Source organism: Bufo gargarizans, chromosome 1 (assembly GCF_014858855.1).
Source record: "Bufo gargarizans isolate SCDJY-AF-19 chromosome 1, ASM1485885v1, whole genome shotgun sequence".
In the NCBI taxonomy this organism is placed as follows: domain Eukaryota; kingdom Metazoa; phylum Chordata; class Amphibia; order Anura; family Bufonidae; genus Bufo; species Bufo gargarizans.
The window spans coordinates 232,025,608-232,052,362 of record NC_058080.1 but is presented as its reverse complement, the minus strand read 5'-3'; the positions used below and the strand labels follow the sequence as shown (position 1 = coordinate 232,052,362).

At 45.7% G+C, this 26,755-nt stretch overlaps 1 protein-coding gene across 11 annotated transcripts in view; it reads right to left on the bottom strand.

The window, feature by feature from the left end:
• KIAA1109 (KIAA1109 ortholog) overlaps positions 1–26,755 on the bottom strand; it is a 294,629-nt gene that overhangs the window by 28,843 nt on the left and 239,031 nt on the right. For all 11 annotated transcript variants that reach the window (XM_044302174.1, XM_044302098.1, XM_044302121.1 and 8 more), the window contains 7 exons: positions 16,467–16,628; positions 15,993–16,132; positions 11,072–11,270; positions 9,991–10,194; positions 8,372–8,551; positions 1,882–2,019; positions 1,284–1,529 (listed from right to left, as the gene is read on the bottom strand). In XM_044302174.1, coding sequence (XP_044158109.1) covers positions 1,284–1,529; positions 1,882–2,019; positions 8,372–8,551; positions 9,991–10,194; positions 11,072–11,270; positions 15,993–16,132; positions 16,467–16,628 — 1,269 coding nt within the window. The remainder of the gene's footprint in view (positions 1–1,283; positions 1,530–1,881; positions 2,020–8,371; positions 8,552–9,990; positions 10,195–11,071; positions 11,271–15,992; positions 16,133–16,466; positions 16,629–26,755) is intronic.

Here is a 26,755-nt window from a genome sequence, read left to right as displayed (position 1 = left end):
ACAGAAGGGGCGGCCAGGGCGTCGTGAGAGGACCTGGGGGTAAGGCACTGTGCACAGACAAGGTCAGGCTGACGGCACGGCAACTTTTTATTACAACGGGAACGCACATAAAACGTGGCAACCCCTAGGGTGTTCTGGGAATGGGAGTCTTCTCTGGTGGAGGACATGAGGGCTAAGGGGGAGCCTGAAAAATGGAAAATCAGCCAGCCAGAGGCTGTCATACCGGACCCCAGGTGCTGTGTCCCAAAAAGGTGCTGCAGCACCCGCAGAGGTTGCAGGAAAAATGCCAGCAAGATGGAGGCCTCTACTTCCAGGCAGAAGGAAACAGAAGGATCCGCCTCCCCCAAACTGAAAGCCCGTGCTTGGCTCGAGATAGGACGGTGAAGAAAGCCCCTCCCGAAGCGGAGGGGCCATAGAAAAAACCCAGGAAACAAGGAGGGGGGGCCGGACGAGCGTGGCCTAGGAGGCCCAAAAGCTGGGGCCTCGATTTATGAGGCGGCCGGAAATGGAGCGCCGTCAGCAGGGCGGACCGCGGGACACCGGAGGCCCTCCGGAAAGAAGCACTGGGTGACGAGGGTAGAGGGAGGGAAGGACGGCTCAGAGGCCCGGGCCGCAGAAAATGCAGCCTAATCCCAGCAAGGGGGGGGGGGTCTAGGAAGGGGGTAGGGGATGGAGGGCCTCCAATGAAGCAGAGTGGAGAAGAGAACATTCAGGACCCCCAACCAAAGTGGATCCCACCCCCTGGCCACGACAGGAGACCTAACCCGGGACCCCCACTAACCCTGGGGTAGGAGACGCAGGGGAAGATACTCACCGTCCGACGTCTTCGGGCGCCGCAGGGTCACCCCTTCGGCAGACTTAACACTTGTGTGGGAATGCCGGCATGCCACTGCGGATGCAGTCATGGGGACTGGGTGACCGGCGAGGTACTTGAGTATGCGCCCGCAGGGGGTGCAACTAAAGTGGAAACCCACGATAGAGCCCCAACCTGCAGCAGGTCAAGACCTGCAGAAGAAAGAATAAAAATAAAACAATAAAAAGTAGCAAAACCTGCGAGAAAAGAGCAGGTCATGTCTGCCTCCTACGGACACTAGAGTAAAACTGGTTAGTCTAGTGCCTGTGCACCTGGGTGGAGCCAACACTTTTTCTTTCTAGTGTCAGCTGGGCATATATCCCCCAATGCCATTCACGAGAAAACTGCTATTTTAGAAGTCTTCTTGTGTGGCAGAGGGGTGCAACATTTACCACTGCACCTTGCTAAGTACCTATATAAAGATACATACCCCTACGTGGCACTGAGGAGTCCGACACACTTCTAGATCTAGCCACAGCTGGAGATTTTAAGGAGGCAGGAGACATGCTGTTGCTTTGTGCGTGTTCATTGAAAACATTGGGTGACTGTGCCATGTGGCTGAATGAGGCTGACTGACTGGGCTGCTCCCATGTTCTACAGTATGCTTTCCGAGAAGATTCAGGAGAGAGATGCTGGTTTACTCCCTCAACAGAATCAGGAGTACAAGGTCCAGAAGCTAGAACAATGATACATATTGTTACTGGATTAAGAAATCTAACATTTACCACAGCAAGCATGTAATCTGCAATATCAATTAAAATGTGTCTCTCACCTTGTGCACCAAGTCTAATGATATAACCAGGGTGGGCTGCTACTGTGTGGGTAACTAAAGGGGCATACCGGACGTAGGAGGCCTAATCCTCTTCCTGTGCAGTGCTGGTAAGCATTTTATTTTCACTTTAAAAAGACTGAGTGGGTGAACGGTTGTATGGTGAGCTTGGGTGGTCTTGACTAGTCGCGGGAGGGGGTTATGGGCTCACTTGAATTTAACATGATTCGCAACACAAGAGTGCAATTGTTTCACTTACCTGGTAGATTGATGGTTTGATCACCAAGAAAAAGTCTTCTTGCAATGCTTCTTCTATACCATGCCCTTGGAAATGCCAAAATTTCACTGAGACGGCGCATGTCATACTTAAATGATGCAGAGCCTATGTCACAGACAGCTATGGGGAAAAAAAGATCATAAGCTTTTTCAACTTCAGCCCAAAAGTATAGTAGTAGGTAGATGAGGGGCACTCCGTGTAAGGGAATACAAACAGCAAGTGAATAATGGCAAAATTTTATTAATCCTATAAACACGCCAATGCATCAAACAATAACAATGTTAAAAACATCCATAAAATATGATAAAATGCATAAAAAAAATGAATACCCAATGGAAAAGGGCCCTGAGAAAAATTCATCAGACAAGCATGAAAGTCCACAAATTCATATATGCGAATAATCAGCGGTCCCCACAATAGAAATAATCGCACCGGGTCTTTATACACTTGGAAAATTCGTAACTCAAGCCTGTGTCAGGCTCCAAATGGATCACATCAACAATCTGACTATGTCAGAAAAATCGTATTCTGTACTGTCCGATTTAAATCCTCCAGTAAATTCGAATAGTCAGATTTATCAATAATCGTGAAGGGAATCTCTTACCCTGTTCCGTCACTGGCTTGATATAATGGATCGCAAACACAGCCGATCTTACCCAAACGCGGCGTCCCACGTGGTATGGAGTTTCGAACATCACATCTGACGTGACTCTTTGGCTGGAATGGTAGTAAAACAATCGATCTTTCTTAAAGATGCAGCCTCTAATTCGAGACAGGGTAGTGCTCCAGATGCGAAAGTCACCCCGATATGGTTATGGTTATTTCCTCCTCGTAGATCTTGATTTCTTGGGGAACGGCTCACTGTCCCAACTGGCCCAGACGCGTTTCAGGGTATACACCCCTTCCTCAGTGGTAAAGACAGTGAGCACTTTGCAACATTTTATACCTTCCCAAGAGACCAGCCATGGGTGGGACTGATCTAATTGGAACATCATGAAAACCCGATATGGAATCCTATTGCCCTTTATATCTCTATAGGAGCCATATTCTTAACCTCTAAAGGACATAGGGCGTACAGGTACACCCTTGTGCCCTGGTACTTAAGTACATGTACGCCCTGTGTATTTCTGATCACTGCCGTGCGGCTGGCAGTGATCGGAACCCGGTGCCTGCTCAAATCATTGAGCAGGCACCTAGGCTAAATGCGCGGGGGGGTCCCGTGACCCCCCCATGTCGGCGATCGCGGCAAACTGCAGGTCAATTCAGACCTGCGGTTTTCTGCGATTTCTGCAGTTTCTGATCCCCGCGGTCCCTGACCGCGGGGATCAGAAACTTTAGTATTCCTAAAATGCATCTGTATCCCCCCCCCCTGCACCCCTTAGTGATTTTTGCCCGGTGGGAGGTGCAGGGGGAGGGTTGCGGGCTGTGCGGGAGGCAGGCAGTGCGGCAGGCGGGATCGCGATCCCCCGCCCGCCTCCCATTGCGTAATCGTTGGCGTCTAGTGGGTATACCAGGGTGCCAGCACATTGCTGGCACCCTGGTATAAACGGCTGACATCTGTGCTGCGATGTCAGCCGTTTAACCCTTTCCATACCGCGGTCCGTACGGACCGCTGTATGGAAAAGGTTAGCAGCGCAGGGAGCTCCCTCCCTCTCCCATCGGGGGGCTGCTGTGCCTTTGCAGCCCCCCGAATGGAGAGGGAGAGAGCTCCCAGGCAGCCCCCCGAAGCCCCGTCCTTACCCTTCCCCGTCTGTGCAGTTCTGACCATAACTGAGCAGACGGGGAAGGTTCCCATGGCAACAGGACGCCTTCTCAGGCGTCCTGCTGTCCATGGTGCTGAACAGATCTGTGCTGAAAGGCATAGATCTGTTCAGACAAAGTGTAAAATACAGTACAGTACTATATATTGTACTGTATTATACAGACATCAGACCCACTGGATCTTCAAGAACCAAGTGGGTCTGGGTCAAAAAGAAAGTGAAAAAAAGTGAAAATAAAGTAAAAATCAAAAAACACATTTATCACTGATTAAAAATAAAAAAAATGAAATTCCCTACACATGTTTGGTATCGCCGCGTCCGTAACGACCTGATCTATAAAACGGTCATGTTACTTTACCCAAACGGTGAACGCCATAAAATTAAAAAATTAAAAACTATGATGAAATTGAAATTTTGCCCACCTTACTTCCCAAAAAAGTTAATAAAAGTGATCAAAAAAGTTGTATGTACTCCAAAATTGTAACAATCAAACCGTCATCTCATCCCGCAAAAATCATACCCTACCCAAGATAATCGCCCCAAAACTGAAAAAACTATGGCTCTTAGACTATGGAAACACTAAAACATGATTTTTTTAGTTTCAAAAATGAAATCATTGTGTAAAACTTACATAAATAAAAAAAAAGTATACATATTAGGTATCGCCGCGTCCGTATCGACCGGCTCTATAAAAATATCCCATGACCTAACCCCTCAGGTGACCACCGTAAAAATAAAAAAGAAAGAAACGGTGTAAAAAAAGCAATTTTTTGTCATCTTACTTCACAAAAAGTGTAACGATCAAAAAGTCATATGCACCCCAAAATAGTGCCAATAAAACCGTAATCTCATCCCGCAAAAAATGAGACCCTACTTGAGATAATCGCCCAAAAACTGAAAAAACTATGGCTCTTAGACTATGGAGACACAAACTTTTTTTTGTTTTAAAAATTAATTCATTGTGTAAAACTTACATAAATAAAAAAAATTGTATACATATTAGGTATCGCCGCGTCCGTGACAACCTGCTCTATAAAATTACCACATGATCTAACCTGTCAGATGAATGTTGTAAATAACAAACAAAAAAACGTGCCAAAAAAGCTATTTCTTGTTACCTTGCCGCACAAAAAGTGTAATATAGAGCAACCAAAAATCATATGTACCCTAAACTAGTACCAACAAAACTGCCACCTTATCCCGTAGTTTCTAAAATGGGGTCACTTTTTTGGAGTTTCTACTCTAGGGGTGCATCAGGGGGGCTTCAAATGGGACATGGTGTCAATAAAACCAGTCCAGCAAAATCTGCCTTCCAAAAACCGTATGGCATTCCTTTCCTTCTGCGCCCTGTCGTGTGCCCGTACAGCAGTTTACGACCACATATGGGGTGTTTCTGTAAACTACAGAATCAGGGCCATAAATAATGAGTTTTGTTTGGCTGTTAACCCTTGCTTTGTAACTGGAAAAAAAATATTAAAATGGAAAATCTGCCAAAAAAGTGAAATTTTGAAATTGTATCTCTATTTTCCATTAAATCTTGTGCAACACCTAAAGGGTTAACAAAGTTTGTAAAATCAGTTTTGAATACCTTGAGGGGTGTAGTTTCTTAGATGGGGTCACTTTTATGGAGTTTCTACTCTAGGGTTGCTTCAAATGGGACATGGTGTCAAAAAAACGTCCAGCAAAACCTGCCTTCCAAAAACCATATGGCGCACCTTTCACTCTACGCCCCGCTGTGTGGCCGTACAGTAGTTTACGGCCACATATGGGGTGTTTCTGTAAACGGCAGAGTCAGGGCAATAAAGATACAGTCTTGTTTGGCTGTTAACCCTTGCTTTGTTAGTGGAAAAAATGGGTTAAAATGGAAAATTAGCCAAAAAAATGAAATTCTCAAATTTCATCCCCATTTGCCAATAACTCTTGTGCAACACCTAAAGGGTTAACGAAGTTTGTAAAATCAGTTTTGAATACCTTGAGGGGTGTAGTTTATAGAATGGGGTCATTTTTGGGTGGTTTCTATTATGTAAGCCTCGCAAAGTGACTTCAGAGCTGTAGTGGTCCCTAAAAATTGGGTTTTTGTAAATTTCTGAAAAATTTCAAGATTTGCTTCTAAACTTCTAAGCCTTGTAACATCCCCAAAAAATAAAATATCATTCCCAAAATAATTCAAACATGAAGTAGACATATAGGGAATGTAAAGGCATCACAATTTTTATGGGTATAACTATGTATTACAGAAGTAGAGAAACTGAAACTTTGAAATTTGCAAATTTTTCCAAATTTTTGTTAAATTAGGTATTTTTTGGTGCAAAAAAAATTTTTTTTTTAACTTCATTTTACCAGTGTCATGAAGTACAATATGTGACGAAAAAACAATCTCAGAACGGCCTGGATAAGTCAAAGCGTTTTAAAGTTATCAGCACTTAAAGTGACTCTGGTCATATTTGCAAAAAATGGCCTGGTCCTAAGGTGTAAAAAGGCTGTGTCCTTAAGGGGTTAAAGCAAAAGTCACTTTCAGCTCCTGTATTATATCATTAGTCCATAGAGTATTCCAATATGCAATATAACACCATGTAAACAAGAATAATAATAAAAGCATGTTAAAAACATATAAATAACAATCAGGATGTAATAATTATAAGAAACGCACAAAAAACGCACATGCGATTACATGCGTTTTTGATGCGTTTTTTTTTCAAAAATGTTAAAATCCTCCACCTGGGGGGTCCAGATAGCATATAGGGGAGTTTGGTGGAGGATTTTAACATTTTTGAAAAAAACGCATCAAAAACGCATGTAACCGCATGTGCGTTTTTTGTGCGTTTCTTATAATTATTACATCCTGATTGTTATTTATATGTTTTTAACATGCTTTTATTATTATTTTTGTTTACATGGTGTTATATTGCATATTGGAATACTCTATGGACTAATGATATAATACAGGAGCTGAAAGTGACTTTTGCTTTAAGAATATGGCTCCTATAGAGATATAAAGGGCAATAGGATTCCATATCGGGTTTTCATGATGTTCCAATTAGATTAGTCCCACCCATGGCTGGTCTCTTGGGAAGGTATAAAATGTTGCAAAGTGCTCACTGTCTTTACCACTGAGGAAGGGGTGTATACCCTGAAACGCGTCTGGGCCAGTTGGGACAGTGAGCCGTTCCCCAAGAAATCAAGATCTACGAGGAGGAAATAACCATATCAGGGTGACTTTCGCATCTGGAGCACTACCCTGTCTCGAATTAGAGGCTGCATCTTTAAGAAGGATCGATTGTTTTACTACCATTCCAGCCGAGGAGTCACGTCAGACGTGACGTTCGAAACTCCATACCACGTGGGACGCCGCGTTTGGGTAAGATCGGCTGTGTTTGCGATCCATTATATCAAGCCAGTGACGGAACAGGGTAAGAGATTCCCTTCACGATTATTGATTAGGGTACTTTCACACTTGCGTTTTTCTTTTCCGGCATAGAGTTCCGTCACAGGGGCTCTATACCGGAAAAGAACTGATCAGGCATATCCCCATGCATTCTGAATGGAGAGTAATCCGTTCAGTTTGCATCAGGAAAAAAACTGAAGACTTGCCTGAAAACCAGGAATGTATTAGTGCCGGAATGCCGGAATGCCGGAATGCGCAGACCTTTAAAAATGAAAAAAAACAAAAAAAAAAAAAAAAAAAAAAACGGATCTGTTTTGCCTGATGACACCGGAAAAACGGATCCGGTATTGCAATGCATTTTTGTAAAATGTCTGAAAAATGCCTGATCAGTCAGAAAAAATGACATCCGTTTGCATACAGTTTGCCTAATCAGGCAGTCAGTTCAGGCAACGGAACTGCCTGCCGGAATCAAACAACGCAAGTGTGAAAGTACCCTAAATCTGACTATTCGAATTTACTGGAGGATTTAAATCGGACAGTACAGAATACGATTTTTCTGACATAGTCAGATTGTTGATGTGATCCATTTGGAGCCTGACACAGGCTTGAGTTACGAATTTTCCAAGTGTATAAAGACCCGGTGCGATTATTTCTATTGTGGGGACTGCTGATTATTCGCATATACGAATTTGTGGACTTTCATGCTTGTCTGACTAATTTTTCTCAGGGCCCTTTTCCATTGGGTATTCATTTTATCATATTTTATGGATGTTTTTAACATTGTTATTGTTTGATGCATTGGCGTGTTTATAGGATTAATAAAATCTAGCCATTATTCACTTGCTGTTTGTATTCCCTTACACGGAGTGCCCCTCATTTACCTACTATTTTTTCGGATCTATTTGTGCGGTCTGGGTGGACCGAGAGGTAAGCACCCTTATCTATTCGGTCTATAGGTTGAGTCACTGGTTTACACTAGTTTCTCCAAAAGTATAGTAGCCTTTCTCCAGAGCTGTTCTCTGCAATCAGTGTGCTCAGCGTCAGACCACTGAGGTTAGAGATTGGCTGCAGCGGTCACATTCCATATATAAGCATGCCACAGCTGCAGTGTGTAAACAAGCAGTGGCTGGAGAAAGAGGGGAGTATAACATGATTTTACTGTATATTTTAAGACAATGTAGAGCTTGTCCAAGATTTTTAATGATCTCAGACAACCTCCTTAATTATAGTGCTGTATCTGGGTCTCCCTTGTATTTTACTATCGCAGATATTGAGAACCTGTTCTCATTTTGTATTTTTGGTGCTTTATTCTTTAAACATACAGTACCTGAGATATTTATTAATGTGGTATCCATTTTGCTTGCTGTTTTATTAAGGGACACACTTTCAAAGAAAGATGCTCCACCAGAGCGTCTCATTCTAGACAAACTGACTTTGACAAACTCCAGATTAATACTGAGGGAGTCTTTGCGTCCAGTCACTGATGTTGGCTCCTCATCCACTTGTCCTACAAATAGGAAGTACTGTTGGTGAAACTTCAAAGGAAATCTTAGCTTTTGAACAACACTTAATATAAAAGTTACAATAAAAAGACACAGCCCTTTAACGTTTAATCCCTTGGAGCAATCAGCCAAGATGCCCATGAACTCCAACACCATATATATGTTAGGCTACTTTCACACTAGCGTTTTTTGCGGATCCGTCATGGATCTGCAAAAACGCCTCCGTTACAATAATACAACCGCATGCATCCGTCATGAACAGATCTGGTTGTATTATGTCTTCTATAGCCATGACGGATCTGTCATGAACACCATTGAAAGTCAACGGGGGACGGATCTGTTTTCTATTGTGTCAGAGAAAACGTCTTGCTACGCACATCGCGGACAGAAAAACGCTGCTTGCAGCGTTATTCTGTCCACGACAGGGGACGCAGCCAAACGGAACGGAAAGCATTTTGGTGCATTCCTTTTCGTTCAGTTACATTTTGTCCCTATTGACAATGAATGGGGACAAAACTGAAGCGTTTTCTTCCGCTATTGAGATCCTATGACGGATCTCAATAGCAGAATTGAAAACGCTAGTGTGAAAGTAGCCTAAGGCAATAGCAGTTACAGTATCTAAGTAGTTAGACGGAGGGGGAGGTATGATGCAATTGGGAGTCAATGGTTTGCCATGGCAGCTGGGGGACCAATGAAGGACTCCAAAGTCAGCCATGTGTGTGAGCTTGATAGGCATAGTGCTGCTGGTTAGTGTAAAACTGAAAGCCATCCTCCAGTATTGCAGTTTATTGTAAAAGCAATAAAAGAAATTGCACATCCAAATCACACAGTGGACTGGAACATGTGTAATAAAAAGTGTAAAAAAAAAAAAAAGGATTTTCCATTACAAAATATTTTATAATGCTATAAATAAAAAACATCCCTCAAACAAACATTATTTACTTGCGTAAATGATGGTTGAAATCCAGTTACTAGCTGGAGTAGTAATTTAGGTGCATTGACTACAAGATGATGTGGTTAATTTATGCGGAAGCATGTGCCTCATTATAAATGAGGCACATCCTCCAGCGCCACAAGATTATAAAAAAAAATGCATTTACTAATGTAAGGCACTTACTAATGTATTGTGATTGTCCATATTATCCTCCTTGGTGGCTGAGACTATGGGAGCGTACATAAGCACGCATGTGCAGCAGCTCCTGTCCTGGCCACTTCGTATCTGCTCTGCAGCAGTGGCCGTAACCCATGGAAATGAGCAGTATATAATGTGAAGGAAAAATTAATCCAGCCAGCAAAGGAGGCAATATGGATAATAATACATTAGTAAGTGCCTTGTATGCACTTTCTCTACATTATACATGCCATTTGCTCTCTACTTGGGATATTTATATATACACAGAAATAATGAAAATGTATAACTAAATTAATGAGTTATTTATCATACCTAAGCCACTGGGTCCTGGAGCAAGACCAGAAACCGCAGATTTTTGCTTGCCAGCTCCATAAGGATGAAACACATAGAGAGAAAAATCAGACATGCATGCTGTGAAGCTCAACCCTGATGAGTTGCTGCTAGAACTGGTCAGATCTGACTGACTACTGCTGTGCCGTGTTCTTCCAAGAGGGCTTCCCAGTCCTGGTGATGGCCCTGTAAATTAGAATATCATTTAATTTCTAACTGGGCAGTCAAATATATTTAAATTGTAATACAATATAATTTTTATTTAATATTCAAGTTTATAATCTGTGTTTTTTTTTCAATTTTATGAACTTTAAGGAGTTGTCCACTTTTTAGATACTGATGACCTATTCTCATCATGGGTCATCAACATCAGATGGGTGGGGACTGGACATCCAAAACCCCACTGTTCAGCCGCTGGTGCTAAAAAACATAACAGTGGACAGCGCTGGAGCAGAAGGCTCTGTTCACCGTAAAGGTTGTGATGTACTGCAGTTCAGCTCCTGAACAGGAGCAGGGCTGCAGAATGCTGACATGGCCACTACACAGTCGAAAGAGTGTTCTGCTTTTCTGCTTCTGACTCTGTCCAGCCGGCGGCTGTTGCAAACTTCTGCCGGATGTCTGACCTCGCCCAATCTGGTCCTGAGGAGCTATCCTGAAGATAGGTCATCAATATCTAACATGTGCACAACCCCTTTAATGTACAGGTATTTTGATCATACAATACATATAACCTGTCTACAGTGGTGCCTCACTGTTCTGTGAAAATGAAATTGTTGTGTGTACATACACTACTTTCAGAAATCTGCCCTGTTGCTTTATAAGCGTAAAAGATCCTACTTGTTACTCTTCTTAAAAACCAAAAAACATATCTTAACGGCACTGGAAGAAAATTTAAATGACCCAGACCTAAGCTGTAAACTAAGGGCATCACGAGAAGAAATGAACGGGCAAATTTATCATTAGCTTTTGCTTGAAACGTGTCATTGTAAAGTAAATCTTATAAAAAAGCCACTAAGTCCAAATACAAATGTGCAATGTACAAGGTGCAATATAAATTGTGTACCTGCTGTCCCCAATTTGTTTAGGCCTGGTTTTGATCCACTCGGCATAGACTGGTTACCAACATTGGATTCTGAGGGATAGGTTGCTCCTAGTGTTTCTAGTTCACTTCGGTTTGAGGAGAAGACAAGGTCTAATGATGGAAGCTTCAGCATGCATTCAACGCGAGAAACTGGCAGGCAGCTAAACTTGATCTGGGAGGGCTGAAAATGGAGGAATCAAAGACCAGAACCATAAAACCAAATAGGAAAATAATAATGTAAACTCATGTATTATAACTATTAAAATAGTTTTCCCATGTTATAATGCTATTTAGCTGGGATTAACCATAACATTCTGATCGGTGAGTGTCCATCCTCCTAAGGCACAGAGACACGTGTCTCCTAAACAGTTTTCAGCCCTTGGTGCTCTCGACCTCCCAGTAAACAGAGAACTGCAACACAGCTCTATTTAAGTGAATGGGGTTGTGTTGTTGTGCAGGGAAAAATCAGTGAAAATGCTACAGTGCTTTACAGGACTGGTGTAGAACACATATGAAAACGGTGCTGTTCCTAACTGCAATAGAAACGGGATAGAAAATAAAATCTGTTGGGCTGTGATGACCACCACTATGGACACAGCCACCTCTCCATTCACTATTTGCCTGGATATAGCAGCCAGTAAGACAGGGTGAGGAACAATGGGACTGCAGGTTCCAGAATCTATCGGAGTCTCATGATCTCCGTCAGGACTGCTGACTGGCTGCGGAGGATCATATTAAAATACCTCTGACTCCAGAGCAGCAGCGTTAAATACCACAGGCGCCTTCTTAGCCTGAGTACATATTAGGTACTCTTGCCCAATATGTCAGCCCTAGAGACAACTTGTCCTCACTAGTATGTAACACTGTGTTACGGTTATCTTTTCCCTTTTGTGTACGAGTACGATTAAAACCAGCAAATATTTTCTGCTAAAGCAATGGACAAAATAATCTATGGCCAAAATTCACTGCACTGTGATGAGCAAAATTTGCTAAAAAAAAAAGTCTGCACAAAGAATATTTATGCACAATGTGAACCGAATTTCTACCAATCCCACTGACATTAAGGGAATGGATTTACATTTCAAACACATGAGCTGCTCTGTAACTAATCAGCTCCTCATGTGGCACAACCAGCGCTCATTACAAGTCTCCCTTGCAGCACATCAATATCATCTCTGAGAGATGTACAGAGGTGTGGTGGGGGGCCCAGGGGTCCTCCAGGCTTCAGAGACCAGTCACAAGTACAACTGCTGAAACTTGTTTAACCCCTTAAGGACTCAGCCCTATTTCACCTTAAGGACTTGGCCATTTTTTGCAAATCTGACCAGTGTCACTTTAAGTGCTCATAACTTTAAAACACTTTGACTTATCCAGGCCATTCTGAGATAGTTTTTTCGTCACATATTGTACTTCATGACACTGGTAAAATGAAGTAAAAAAATAATAATTTTTTTGCATAAAAAAATACCTAATTTACCCAAAAATTTGGAAAAATTAGCAAATTTCAAAGTTTCAGTTTCTCTACTTCTGTAATACATAGTAATACCCCCAAAAATTGTGATGACTTTACATTCCCCATATGTCTACTTCATGTTTGAATTATTTTGGGAATGATATTTTGGGGATGTTACAAAGCTTAGAAGTTTAGAAGCAAATCTTGAAATTTTTCAGAAATTTACAAAAACCCAATTTTTAGGGACCACTACAGGTCTGAAGTCACTTTGCGAGGCTTACATAATAGAAACCGCCCAAAAATGACCCTATTCTATAAACTACACCCCTCAAGGTATTCAAAACAGATTTTTACAAACTTTGTTAACCCTTTAGGTGTTGCACAAGAGTTATTGCCTAATTTTCCATTTTAACCCATTTTTTCCACTAACAAAGCAAGGATTAACAGCCAAACAAGACTGTATCTTTTTTTGCCCTGACTCTGCCGTTTACAGAAACACCCCATATGTGGCCGTAAACTACTGTACGGGCACACAGTAGGGCGTAGAGGGAAAGGTGCGCCGTATGGTTTTTGGAAGCCAGATTTTGCTGGACTGGTTTTTTGACACCATGTCCCATTTGAAGCCCCCCTGATGCACCCCTAGAGTAGAAACTCCAAAAAAGTGACCCCATTTTAGAAACTACGGGATAGGGTGGCAGTTTTGTTGGTACTAGTTTAGGGTACATATGATTTTCAGTTGCTCTATATTACACTTTTTGTGCGGCAAGGTAACAAGAAATAGCTTTTTTGGCACTTTTTTTGTTTTTGTTATTTACAACATTCATCTGACAGGTTAGATCATGTGGTAATTTTATAGAGCAGGTTGTCACGGATGCGGTGATACCTAATATGTATACAATTTTTTTTTATTTATGTAAGTTTTATACCATGACTTCATTTTTAAAACCCAAAAAAATGTTTTAGTGTCCCCATAGTCTAAGAGCCATAGTTTTTTCAGTTTTTAGGCAATTATCTTAAATAGGGTCTCATTTTATGCGGGATGAGATGACGGTTTGATTGGCACTATTTTGGGGTGCATATGATTTTTTGATCGCTTGCTATTACACTTTTTGTGACGTAAGATGACAAAAAATGGCTTTTTTTACACCGTTTTTTATTTTTATTTGTTTACGGTGGTCACCTGAGGGGTTAGTTCATGTGATATTTTTATAGAGCCGGTCGATACGGACGCGGCGATACCTAATATGTATACTTTATTTTTATATTGGTAAGTTTTACACAATGATTTCATTTTTTAAAACAAAAAAAAAATCATGTTTTAGTGCTTCCATAGTCTAAGAGTCATAGTTTTTTCAGTTTTTCGGCGATTATCTTGGGTAGGGTATGATTTTTGCGGGATGAGATGACTGTTTGATTGGTACTATTTTGGAGTACATGCAACTTTTTTTTATCACTTTTATTACCTTTTTTGGGAAGTAAGGTGGGCAAAATTTAAATTTTCTCATAGTTTTTATTTTTTTATTTTTATGGCGTTCACCGTGCGGGGAAAGTAACATGACCGTTTTATAGATCAGGTCGTTACAGACGCGGCGATACCTAATATGTGTAGTGTATTATTTTTTTATTCAGTGATAAATGTTTTTTTTTATCTTAACTTTTTTCACATTTTTATTACATTTTTTTGACCCAGACCCACTTGGTTCTTGAAGATCGAGTGGGTCTGATGTCTGTATAATACAGTACAGCACTCTATATAGGGTACTGTACTGTATTTTACTTTACAATTTGTCTGAACAGATCTATGCCTTTAGCACAGATCTGTTCAGGACCATGGACAGCAGGATGCCTGAGAAGGCGTCCTGTTGCCATGGGAACCTTCCCCGTCTGCCACAACTTCGCAGACGGGGAAGGGTGAGGACGGGGCTGGCGGGGGGCTCTCTCCCTCTCCATCGGGGGCTGCAAAGGCACAGCAGCCCCCCGATGGGAGAGGGAGCTCCCTGACCCTGACAGTTAACCTTTTCCATACATCGGTCCGTACGGACCGTGGTATGGAAAGGGTTAAACGGCTGACATCTGCACAGATGTCAGCCGTTTATACCAGAGTATCAGCAATGTGCTGACTGACACCCTGGTATAACCACTAGACGCCAACAAATTTTCAAGAGGAGGCGGGTGGGGTAGCGCGATCCCGCCTGCCGCACCGCCCGCCTCCCACACACCATCGCCATTTTGGGCATTTTAAAGTGATTTCTGCCGGCACCCCGTTGCGATTAACCCCCGCGGCGCCGGAATCTCTATTTAAAGTTAGGACGTACCGGTACGCCCTGAGTCCTTAAGGACTCGGGAAATAGGGCGTACCGGTACGCCCTACATCCTTAAGGGGTTAAAGCGAATGTGTCATCAGAAAATGACCTATTGTTAAAATCATGTTTTTATGTAACAAATATTTTAACACACTAGCCACTGGGCCTAATAATATGTCATTATTTCCTGTTCTGTACAGGTAGCTTTTCAGTAGCTATTATCATTATCACCACATGCAGAATTACAATGACAAATACCTCTATATAGCTAACAGAATCCACCATTCACAATAGCTGATATTACAACTTATCTACTCCCTCCTGACCTCTGTAGAGGTTACAGAGCATGCCTAGAAAACTCTCCCATGTATGTAAATGGGGTCAGCTCCTGTCCATTGTGTCTATGGCCCATATAGCTGCTCTAAAAAGACAGAAGTCTTAAAGGGGTTATCCAGCCGTTAAAACTGGTTGTCAGGACAGGTTATTAATATCAGATTGGCAGGGGTCCGACACCCCTGCCGATCAGCGGTTTGAAGAGGAGGTGGCTTTTCATGTGAGCACTGCCTCCTGGTCTTAACACTACGCGTTGTCTCCTGTAGAGCGGTGGCTTCGTGTAATGGAGCAGGTACTTGTATTACACTGCACTTCCAAGATGAAGTGCAGTGTAATTAAGAAGAAGCGGTGCTCACATGGAGTGTGGCCGCCTCCTCTTCAAACAGGTGATCATATATTGATGACCTATCTTGACAATGAATCATCAATATTAACGGCTGGACAACCCCTTTAATATATTTTAGGCCTACTGGCCAGTGTGAAAAATGCTGGATTTTATATATTTTTTTTTAAATATAGATAGTGACACGGAAAAAAAAAAAAAAAAAAAAAAAAAAAACACACACCAAATATTCGAAAAAATAGTAGGTCATTTTCTGATGACACACTCCCTTTAAATATGCCAGTGAGAGCCCGCTACACTAGTAAAAGGCAAACGTCATCAATATTGTGAGGCCATCCTGAGGGTGCCATAAAATAGCTACAGTCCTACTCTACCATTTATGAAAATGTAAAAAAAAACAAAAAAAACAAAAAAAAAAAAAAACACTATTTGAGCACCCCAACAAATCATCTCCAAAATCATTGAACATACCTGAACTCTAACATAGACAACCACATCAACAGGGAAAGATGAGTAGGCAGAAGTTGAAGATGAAACCAATGAGGTCGTTGATTCTTCTAGTTGATCTTGGAGGTCAAACTGTCCAATATCTTCATCCTGCGTACTTACTGCTGTAATGAGCAAAATGTATACCTGTTAGTTCATTTCTACATACATAAGAGTTTAGTATTTGATCGGTGGGGGTCTGACACCCAGGACTCCTGCCGATCAGAAGTTTGAGAAAGCACCAGCACTCCTGTGAGCAACATGGGTGTCAGACTCCCACTGATCAGATACTGATGACCTATCCTGAAGGTGGGTCATCAGTATTTAAATCTTGGAAAACCTCTTTTTTATGCATATTTTCTTCTCATGTGAATAAAAATATCTTCAGTTATGACAAACTTCCATAACACACACACTGCATGCCCGTTGCAATGGGAGATAATGGAGACAAAGGTCTACCTGTATAGTTTCTTTCAATCGGTGTGATCGGTATAGTTTCCAGAGCCTTCTCTAAAAAGTCAAGCAGATTTGGACTGATAACCATTTCTTCAGGCAGCGACTGCAAGGCGACCCAGGCATATAACTTTGCTGTCTTCACACCACTACTTGCCTTTCCTTTGGCTGCAAAGTAACATTTACAGTAAAAACATACAAATTAATAATATCCTAGTAATGCTGAGTACATTATATAAGACTGGTAAACTTTAATCTTTAGCTCGCACATGCCATTAGCCACCAGTAAGCAGGTCAAGAGATAGGACTAACATCCCTTAAAGCGCAATGGGGGAGATTTCATAACCCTTTATCTGCCAAGGCAATTTGCACAATTTTGGCTGAATTATTAAAAACCCAGAGTATCTATCTAATATCTATCTATCTATCATCTATCTGTCTCATATCTATCTGTCTCATATCTATCTGTCTCATATCTAGCTGTCTCATATCTAGCTGTCTCATATCTAGCTGTCTCATATCTAGCTGTCTCATATCTAGCTGTCTCATATCTAGCTGTCTCATATCTATCTATCTATCTGATATCTATCTATCTGATATCTATCTATCTGATATCTATCTATCTGATATCTATCTATCTGATATCTATCTATCTGATATCTATCTATCTGATATCTATCTATCTATCCATCCATCTCATATCAAATCAAATAAGCTATATCGGCAGGATTAAATACATTTTAGCATTGCCAAAGCAAGTGGGAAATAAGGGTGCATTCACACGACCGCAAATTGCGGATCTGCAAAACACGGATACCCGGCCGTGTGCGTTCCGCAATTTGCGGACCGCACATGGCCAGCGCTATATAGAGAATGCCTAAGCTTGTCCGCGGTTGCGGACAAGAATAGGACATGCTCTATCTTTTTTGCGGGGCCGCGGAACGGAACAACGGATGCGGACAGCACACAGTGTGCTGTCCACATCTTTTTCGGCCCCATTGAAATTAATGGGTCCGCACCCGTTCTGCAAATTTGCAGAACGGATGCGGATACATTTATACGGTCGTGTGAATGCACCCTAAGGCCTCTTTCACACTACAGTATGTCCATTTCAGTGTTTTGCGGTCCGTTTTTCACGGATCCGTTGTTCCGTTTTTTTGCTTCCGTTTCCGTTCCGTTTTTCCGTATGGCATATACAGTATACAGTAATTACATAGAAAAAATTGGGCTGGGCATAACATTTTCAATAGATGGTTCCGCAAAAAACGGAACAGATACGGAAGACATACGGATGCATTTCCGTATGTGTTCCGTTTTTTTTGCGGACCCATTGACTTGAATGGAGCCACGGACCGTGATTTGCGGCCAAATATAGGACATGTTCTATCTTTCAACGGAACGGAAAAGGGAGATTTTTGTGAAACTCGCCTGTAAAATCTTTTTCTCGTCTTTTCCATTGGGGGACACAGACCATGGGTATAGCTTAGAGGTATTACTAGGAGGGACACTATACAAAAACGAAGCTCCTCCTCCTCGGGCTATACCCCCAGACACCTCCAGGAGGACTTCAGTCATGGCAAAAGCAGTAGGAGAAGGAGAACTGAAAAAACCACAATGGAAACCATCACACCAACTAAACAAAAAAAGCGGGCGGGAGCTGTGTCCCCCAATGGAAAAGACGAGAAAAAGATTTTACAGGTGAGTTTCACAAAAATCTCCTTTTCTCGTACATTCCATTGGGGGACACAGACCATGGGACGTCCAAAAGCAGTCCATGGGGTGGGAAAAAACCAACACCGCCAGGAAAAGAAACGTCCAGCCGTCAATCGGGCACCACGGCCTGCAATACCCTGCGTCCGAGGACAGCATCAGCCGAGGCCAGCGAGTGCAACTGATAAAACTTTGTGACCGTATGCAAAGATGACCAAGTGGCCGCCTTACACAACTGGGAGGCGGAGGCGGAGGCGCGATTGCGTCTGGCCCAGGAAGCTCCCACTGCCCTTGTGGAGTGAGCTGTAATCCGCGACAGGGGAACCTGACCACGAGCGCGATAGGCCGCAGCAATAGCGGAACGGATCCACTGCGCCACAGTAACCTTGGAAGCCGCCAGACCCTTACGAGACCCCTCGGGAATCACAAAGAGGGAGTCCGAACGACGAAAGGAGGCGGTGGCCCCCAGATACACCTTCAGGGCCCTGATGACGTCCGGGGAGTGGAGAGCACGTTCCTTGGGGTTCGCCGGAGAAGGACAAAAAGAGGGCAGGACAAGATCCTCGTTAAGGTGGAACGGAGAAATCACCTTGGGCAAAAAAGAAGGAACTGGCCGTAGCACCACCTTATCCTGGTGGAAGACCAGAAAAGGCTCATGACAGGAAAGCGCGGCCAGCTCCAAAACCCTCCTGATGGAGGTAATGGCCACCAGAAAAACCACCTTCCAGGTGAGGAAGACTAGGGAGACCTCCCTCAGAGGCTCAAAAGGTGCCTCCTGAAGGGCGCGCAGGACCAGGTTAAGATCCCAGGGGGGTAAGGGAGGAACATACGGAGGAACCGAATGCGCCACCCCCTGCAGGAAGGTTCTCACAGGCCCCAAAAAGGCAATAGACCTTTGAAAAAAGACCGCCAAGGCCGAAACCTGACCCTTCAAAGAACTGAGCGACAGCCCCACCTCAAGGCCGGACTGTAGAAAGGCCAGCACCACCGGAACAGAGAAACGAAGCGGCGGAAAACCCGACTTCTCACAAAAGGTCAGATAGGCCCTCCAGGTGCGATAATAGATCCGCGAAGAAGCCGGTTTTCGAGCTCTGATCATGGTTCTCACCTCTGCATCAGAGAAGCCTCTCTTCCTCAGGATGTAGGTCTCAATAGCCACGCCGTTAAACGCAACTGACGTGAATTCTGGTGGACGACATAGAGGAGGCCGAATCGCTGCCAAGGAGACACCAGAGCGTCCACTCCGCACGCCCTTGGGTCTCGAGCGCGGGCCAGGAACACCGGCACCTTGTTGTTTAGCCGGGACGCCATTAAATCCACGTCCGGACGGCCCCATCGGCGGCAGATGTCCTCGAACACCTCCGGATGTAGGGACCACTCTCCCGGATCCACCTTAGTGCGGCTCAGAAAATCCGCCGTCCAGTTGTCGACGCCCGGAATGTACACCGCCGACAACACTGGCACATGAGACTCCGCCCATAGGAGGATCCTCGCCACCTCCTGCATCACTGCCCGACTGCGCGTTCCGCCCTGATGATTGACGTAGGCTACAGCCGTGGCATTGTCCGACTGAACACGCACCGGCCGAGCTGCAAGGAGGGAAGTCCAGTGGGAGAGGGAGTTGAAGATCGCCCTTAGTTCCAAAACGTTTATCGGAAGACGGGATTCCTCCGTCGACCAGACCCCCTGAACTGTGAGGTTCCGGAGAACGCCTCACCAACCGATGAGGCTGGCATCAGTGGTGACTATCGTCCAGGAGAACGGAAGGAAGGACCTCCCTGATGAGAGATTCGGGGAGGCCTGCCACCAAGGGAGAGACAACCGAACTTGCCGGGACAGGCAGACGGGAGCGTCCAGACCCCGAGAGGTCTTGTCCCAGAGGGCAAGAATCCACTGTTGTAACGGTCGAGTGTGGAACTGGGCATACGGAATCGCCTCGAAGGAGGCGACCATAAGGCCCAGAACCCGCATGCACTCCCGAATGGTGGGACAAGGAGCTTGTAGAAGGAGCGACACCGCCCTCTGAATCTGAGAGGACTTGGAATCCGGAAGAAACACCCGAGAACTCGAGGTGTCCAAAACCATCCCCAGGAAGGAGAGTCTCTGGGAAGGGTGCAGAGAGGATTTGGGTAGATTGATCAGCCACCCGAACCGTTCTAGAGATTGAACGGTGATTCGGACGCTGTCCTCGGCCTGTGGAAGAGACGGGGCTTTTATCAAGATGTCGTCCAGGTAGGGCAACAACGAGATGCCCCTGGTGCGAAGAAGCGCCATGAGAGGTGCCAAAACCTTGGTGAAAACGCGAGGGGTGGTCGCCAACCCAAAAGGCAGGGCGACGAACTGGTAATGACGACCCCAGATGGCAAAACGCAGAAAGCGATGGTGAGACTTCGCAATCGGGACGTGTAAGTAGGCGTCTTGAATGTCCACAGACGCAAGAAATTCCCCTGGAAGCAGAGAAGCAATAACGGAGCGAAGGGACTCCATGCGAAACTTCCGCACCCTTAGAAACTTGTTCAGAAGCTTCAGATCCAGTATCGGGCGCACCGACCCCTCCTTCTTCGGAACGACGAACAGGTTTGAGTAAAAACCTGTTCCCTGTTCCTCCGAGGGAACGGGAAAAATGACACCCCGGTCCAGAAGAGAGGAGACCGCCAAAAGGAGGTCCGAGGCCCTGGCTGGATCCCCCGGAACGCGAGACGGGAAAAAGCGTTCCGGCGGGCTGGACGCGAACTCCAATTTGTAACCGGACGTCACAATCTCCAGAGCCCAGGCGTCCTGAACGTGAGCCCTCCAGACCTGTTGAAAGGAGAGCAAACGGCCCCCCACCACGAGGGGTGGGGGCACCCCTTCATGCGGAGGGCTGCTTGGGAGCAGGGGGACGGGTTGACTGTGCCCGTGGTCGCCAAGAGGGCTGGGGTTTGAAGAAAGGCTTCTTGCGGGATTCCTGGGATCCCCCAGCCGACGAGGACGAAGACGTCCTGGCCGTGGAGAAGCGACGAAAGGACTGGCCCCGGAACCCTGAAGCCCGAGATCGAAAGGGCCGTTTGGATCTGGGTTGAGGCAGATGAGTACTCTTGCCCCCCGTTGCGGCAGAAATGAATTCGTCCAACTGGGCTCCAAAGAGTCTAGATCCTTCAAAGGGAAGGTTAGCGAGGGAACGCTTGGAAGAAGCATCAGCATCCCACACCTTCAACCAAACCTCTCTACGCTGAATGACCGAGAGGGCCGAAATACGGGCAAATAGGGAACCGATATCCATTGAAGCCTCAGAGATATTTAGAAGCCTGAGACATTTGGAGAATAAATTCCAAAGTGTCTGCAGGGGCGCCCTGTTCCGTCAGATCCTGGTGGTGGCGCCGCAACCACGCCGTAAGGGCTCTGGCAACCCAAGCCGACGCAAAAGCCGGTCGCAGGGAAGCGCCCGCCAGAGAGAAGATGGACTTGGAAAGTGAATCCAGGCGTCTGTCCACCGCATCCTGCAGGGAGGAACCGTCTAGGACAGGAAGGGCCGTGTTCTTGGCCTAGACACTTTCGGAGGATCTACCTTAGGGGAAGAAGTCCACTTTTCCACCGAGTCAGAGGGGAAAGGGTAAAGCGTATCCATGCGCTTGGTGGCCGAAAATTTCTGATTGGGTCGGTCCCAAGCCTTTGATATGACCGCTGTGAATTCCTCATGAACGGGGAACACCGCGGATTCGGGCCTTTTGGGCGGAAAGAGGGAGAACTCCCGACTAGTGGAGGGAGTGGAATCTCCTTGGATATAAAAAGTGTCACGGACAGCCTCCACCAATTCGGATACCATGGTGGAAAGCTAAGGCAGGGGTTCCCGCTCCGTGGCCTCGTCTGATCCGGACAATTCCCCTTCGGATTTGCGCTCCCCACGAGAGGGAGAGTCAACCGGGCATGCCTCAAGGCGTGGGGGAGAAGCGGAGTCATCCGATGAGGAATGCTGCCGCTCACGCTGCCTCTTAGACGTCAGACGCCCCCTGTGAGAATCACTGAGAGGAGATGGAGCGGTGGACGCCACTGGAGTAGTAGCTGCCATACGCTCCATGAAGGACATGGCTGCCTTGGCAACTAGGGCCAGATCCGCTGCCGCACTAGACATGGCGGAAGCCCAGGCGGGTACCGCCGGTTCCGCAGGGGCAGAGGGAGGACTGGGCTGAGCAAGAGAAGGAGGCTGATCCTGTCCAGGAGCAGGGCACGAGTCACAGGTGCCAGAGGCAGAAAAAGGCAGAAGGCACACCTTGCATGACCCCAAAAGAGCCTGAGAGGAGGCCTTGGCAGATTTAAGTGCCCCAGGCTTTGGCATGATGGAACCCCACAGTAAAAGATCTCCTACCAGTTGCTGCAAAGATCAGGAGCAGAGCAAGCTGTTCTCCTACCACCCAGGCAACGCTAGCAGAAGTCTCCGGTGTAGAGAGATGAGGAGCTGCACGGCCGTGAGCAAACAGAGTCTCCGGTGTAAGGAGAGTCAGAGCGGCATGCTGAGGCTCCGCCCCCCCCCCCCCGAACGCGTCATCATGGCGCGAAAGAAGCGCGCGAAATAAGCGCGCGCGCGGAAATAAACGCACGCGCGATTTGAACAAACACCCCGACTCCCCTCACGCGGCGCAGCAGGGGTTAACGAGGCCATGGAGGAGCGGCCTGCCGGCAGGCGCTGAGAGAGCGCGGCAGCCAAGGCCCGACGAGAGAAGCGTTGAAGCCCACAGTTTAAGGGGGAAGAGATGCCAGTACTCCAGTGCCAAAATGAAGAAAGTGCCCCCATCAGGATCCTTCTTCAAGCTCACCCAGGTAGCCACAGACAAACAGACACAGAGGGAGGGGGAGGGACTGGGCAATACTTATCTGCTCAGCATGCTCCCTCGATGTCCAGACCAGCAGGGATGCACCTCTTCAGACTTCTGACTCCAATCCAGGAGAACAGTGCTCTGGAGGAGGGTAGGCAGCAGGCGTCCCAGCAGCTGGTGGGATGCCAGAGCTGACATGTTGAGCCTGGATCCACTTTTCTTCTGTGGGGGGATGGGAGGTAGCCAGGACACGTCGAAAGACGGTGGCAGACACTCCACGGGGGCCAGGAAAGCGCAATGCTGACCTGCGTCCCCATCTGAAAACAGAAAAAAATAACAAACAGGAGAAGAATAAGCGTCACCTCCTTGGACAGACACTAAGCAAAGACTGAAGTCCTCCTGGAGGTGTCTGGGGGTATAGCCCGAGGAGGAGGAGCTTCGTTTTTGCATAGTGTCCCTCCTAGTAATACCTCTAAGCTATACCCATGGTCTGTGTCCCCCAATGGAATGTACGAGAAAACGGAAATACGGAAACGGAATGCATACGGAACACATTCCGTTTTTTTTGCGGAACCATTGAAATGAATGGTTCTGTATACGGAACGCAAAAAACGGACCGCAAAACGGAAAAAAAAACGCTAGTGTGAAAGAGGCCTAATTGTGTAGGGTTGGGGAATAGGAACACATCCAGGGTGGGGATATAGTAGTCCATGGTATATCAGGCTCCTCCCAGTCCATGGCAGGCAGTAATATATTGTGCTGCTATGGCCGTTATGTTCTCCTCTTCCCCCAGCAGTATGGAGAGTCTCTCTTCCTCCTCTATAGAGGTGAAGTCTGGGCAGAGATCAGACAGTCTCCTGAAGTGAGAATCCCTCACTGCTGAGTACTTGAAGCACAGCAGCAGGAAATGAGCATCATCCTCCATGGCCTTCTGGTCGCATTACTGGCACAGTCTGCTCTCCCTGGGCATGCACCTCTGTCGGTGACACCTGGATTCAATGAGCAGGCTGTGGGCGCTCAGTCTGTAGCGGCTCAGGATCTATCGGTCTCTTGGATTGGGGAGTTTCTCCAGATATGAGGCTAGTTTGTACTCCCTTTGCAGGCTCTGGTATACTGTCAGCTTCTGTGATGTTCGTAGGTCGTTCCTCCAGACGCTGATATACTCTTTGCTCTTGTGTATCATCCTCTGGATTTCCCCCTTTGGCTGTATTGGTTGGTGGCTTGGGCAGACTGGGTTTGGGTGACTTGTTGCAAGGTGCTTTGTTTTTCTGGGGCTTCTTGGTGTAGCAGAGCTTTGTTATGGTAGAAGCTGGGACTGCTGCTATGCAGATGGGCTCTGAATGATAGCGTCCTCTTCTGGACAGCAAAGTAAAGTGTGAATCTGCCCAGTTCTGCTCGACAGGTGGTTTTTGAGGTGCTTCTGTGGACCTGGAGAAGGTGTTTGCAGAGTTCTAGATGGAATAGTTCGGTTGGCCCAGAGTCCCACTTTGCCCAGTCTGGGTAAGTGTCTGGGCCCCAGGAGGATTGGGGCGATGATGGTGTCAAGTATTTTAAGTCAGACGGTCACTGGTGCCTTAAGATGATACAGACGCCTTGATGGCATAGAAGGACTTGCTCGTCTTGTCTTTCAGTGTTTCCATGGCTTTCTTAAAACTCCTTGATTGGCGGATTTCTAGGGCCAGGTAGGTGTAGCTGTCAGTTTCTAAAAGTGGACAGTTGTTTAGCAGGAAAGGAGGACGCCCGGCTGCTTTCCGGTTTCTTTTCTGGAACACAATGATGTTGGTTTTCTTTAGCTTGATGGGCAGTGCCCACGTGTTACTGAACTTCTCCAGGATTTTCAGGTTATCTTGGAGACCTTTCTCAGTTTGTGATTGTAGCAGGAGATCATCTGCATAAAGGAGAAATTTCATATTGGTCTCATGGATGGTGAGACCAGGTGCTGAGGGGGACTCAAGAACTGCTGTCAGCTCATTGATATAGATGTCAAAGAGGATTGGACTGAGGCTTCAGCCCTGTCTGACTCCTCGGCTCTGCCGGAAATAAGCCGTTCTCCTCCCATTTACCTTCACGCTGCATCTGTTCTCAGTGTAAGAACTTCTGATGACATCATATGTTTTTCCTCCTATTCCACTTTCGAGAAGTTTCAGGAAGTTTTCAGGAATAAGCCCAGGCATAGATCTTCCCATGCTTTGTATTGTGGACATGGCTCTTGACGTGGCTCTGCAGGGTGTAGATGTAGTCCGTGGTGAGGTGGTTTGGCATGAAGTCTGCTTGGCTTCTGCTGAGGACATTGTGCTGGGTGAGTAAGCTGAGGATCCTCTTATTCATGATACTGCTGAGGAATTGGCCCAGGTTGCTGCTGACACATATCCCTCTATAGTTGACTGTCTCCGCTCTTGTGTATAGGGGTGAAGATGTCCTGGTTCCAGCTCTGGGGGAAGTAGCCGGCACTCAGCACAACATTGTAGAGTTTTACTAATGCGGCCTGGATACCTGCCGGGCTGTATTTGATCATTTCTGGAAGGATCCCATCTGGGCCACTGGCATTTTTACTCTTTATGTTATGGGCTTTGGTCCTCCCTCGAGATGTCTTTGTAAAGATCCTTGAAGTACTGGAGCCAGATGTTGCCATTTTGGATGTGGAGGTTGGTGTTCTTACTGGTTTTGTCCATGTGCTTCCATAGTTCCCAGAAGGAGTTGTCCTGGAGAGCGTCTTGAAGTTGGAGGAGCTTGGCTGAGATGTTGCCTTGCTTTTTCTTTCTGAGGATGTTTTTGTATTGCCTTTGTATGTTGTTGTAGGCTTCTCTCAGACTGGGGTTGTTTGGATCTTGGCGTTTCCTATTTGAGGCCATTCTTAGCGCCTTCCTTATACCTTTACACTCCCGGTCGAACCAATCGTTGGGTTGTTGCTTTTTTGGCCTTTTGTAGCATTTTTTCAGGTCAGACATTTCCACCATGGTGTAAAGTATATTATTAAAGTCTGTTACCACGAGATTTACTCCTTCTAGGTTCAGCGCATACACTTTACTATGGAATTTATGGAGCATCTCCTGGATCTCGGCGCTCTTTATGGTCTCCATATACTTTGGGGCTGACATCTTGGACCATTTAAAAGATGGAGGTAGGCTAAAGAGGCCAGCCTGCTATGATGTTTGTGCTAGAGGTTTACTTGTGGATTTAATGTATAGGTGCAGTTGGTTGTGGTCTGACAGGTGTGTCTGTGGGGTGAATCCACCAACATTTGTGGGTTCCATATCTGTGATGGCATAGTCTACCACACTGTTGCCTACGTGAGAGTTTAGGGTATGTCTACCAAGAGAGTCTCCCTTGGTGGAGCCATTGAGAATATGAAGTCTGAGGCTTCAACATAAGTTCAGCAATTTTCTGCCACTTTTATATACTATGCTATCATACCTGTTCCTCTATGTGTGCACTGAGCTGTCACAGTCAGTGTCTGCTCCGAATATATAGACATTTCCGTCAGTGGTCAGGTAGTCTCTCCCCCCCCCCCGTACTTGCATTGAGATATCCAAAGATGATAACATTGCACAGGGCCTGGAAATGGACGGCTTCCCTCTGTAAGATCTCAAAGTTGTCGGAATTGAAGTATGGAGACTCTGGTGGAGCTATGTATGCTGCACAGAGGTAGATGTGAGGCCGAGAGGTGAGGATGGAGCGGACTATTCTTACCCAGATGTGGCTGTCTCCTCTCTATACTGGTCTGATCTGGAGCGCCTTTTTATACCAGACTAATATTCCTCCTGAGCTCCGGCCCAGCTTGACGCTTTTGTT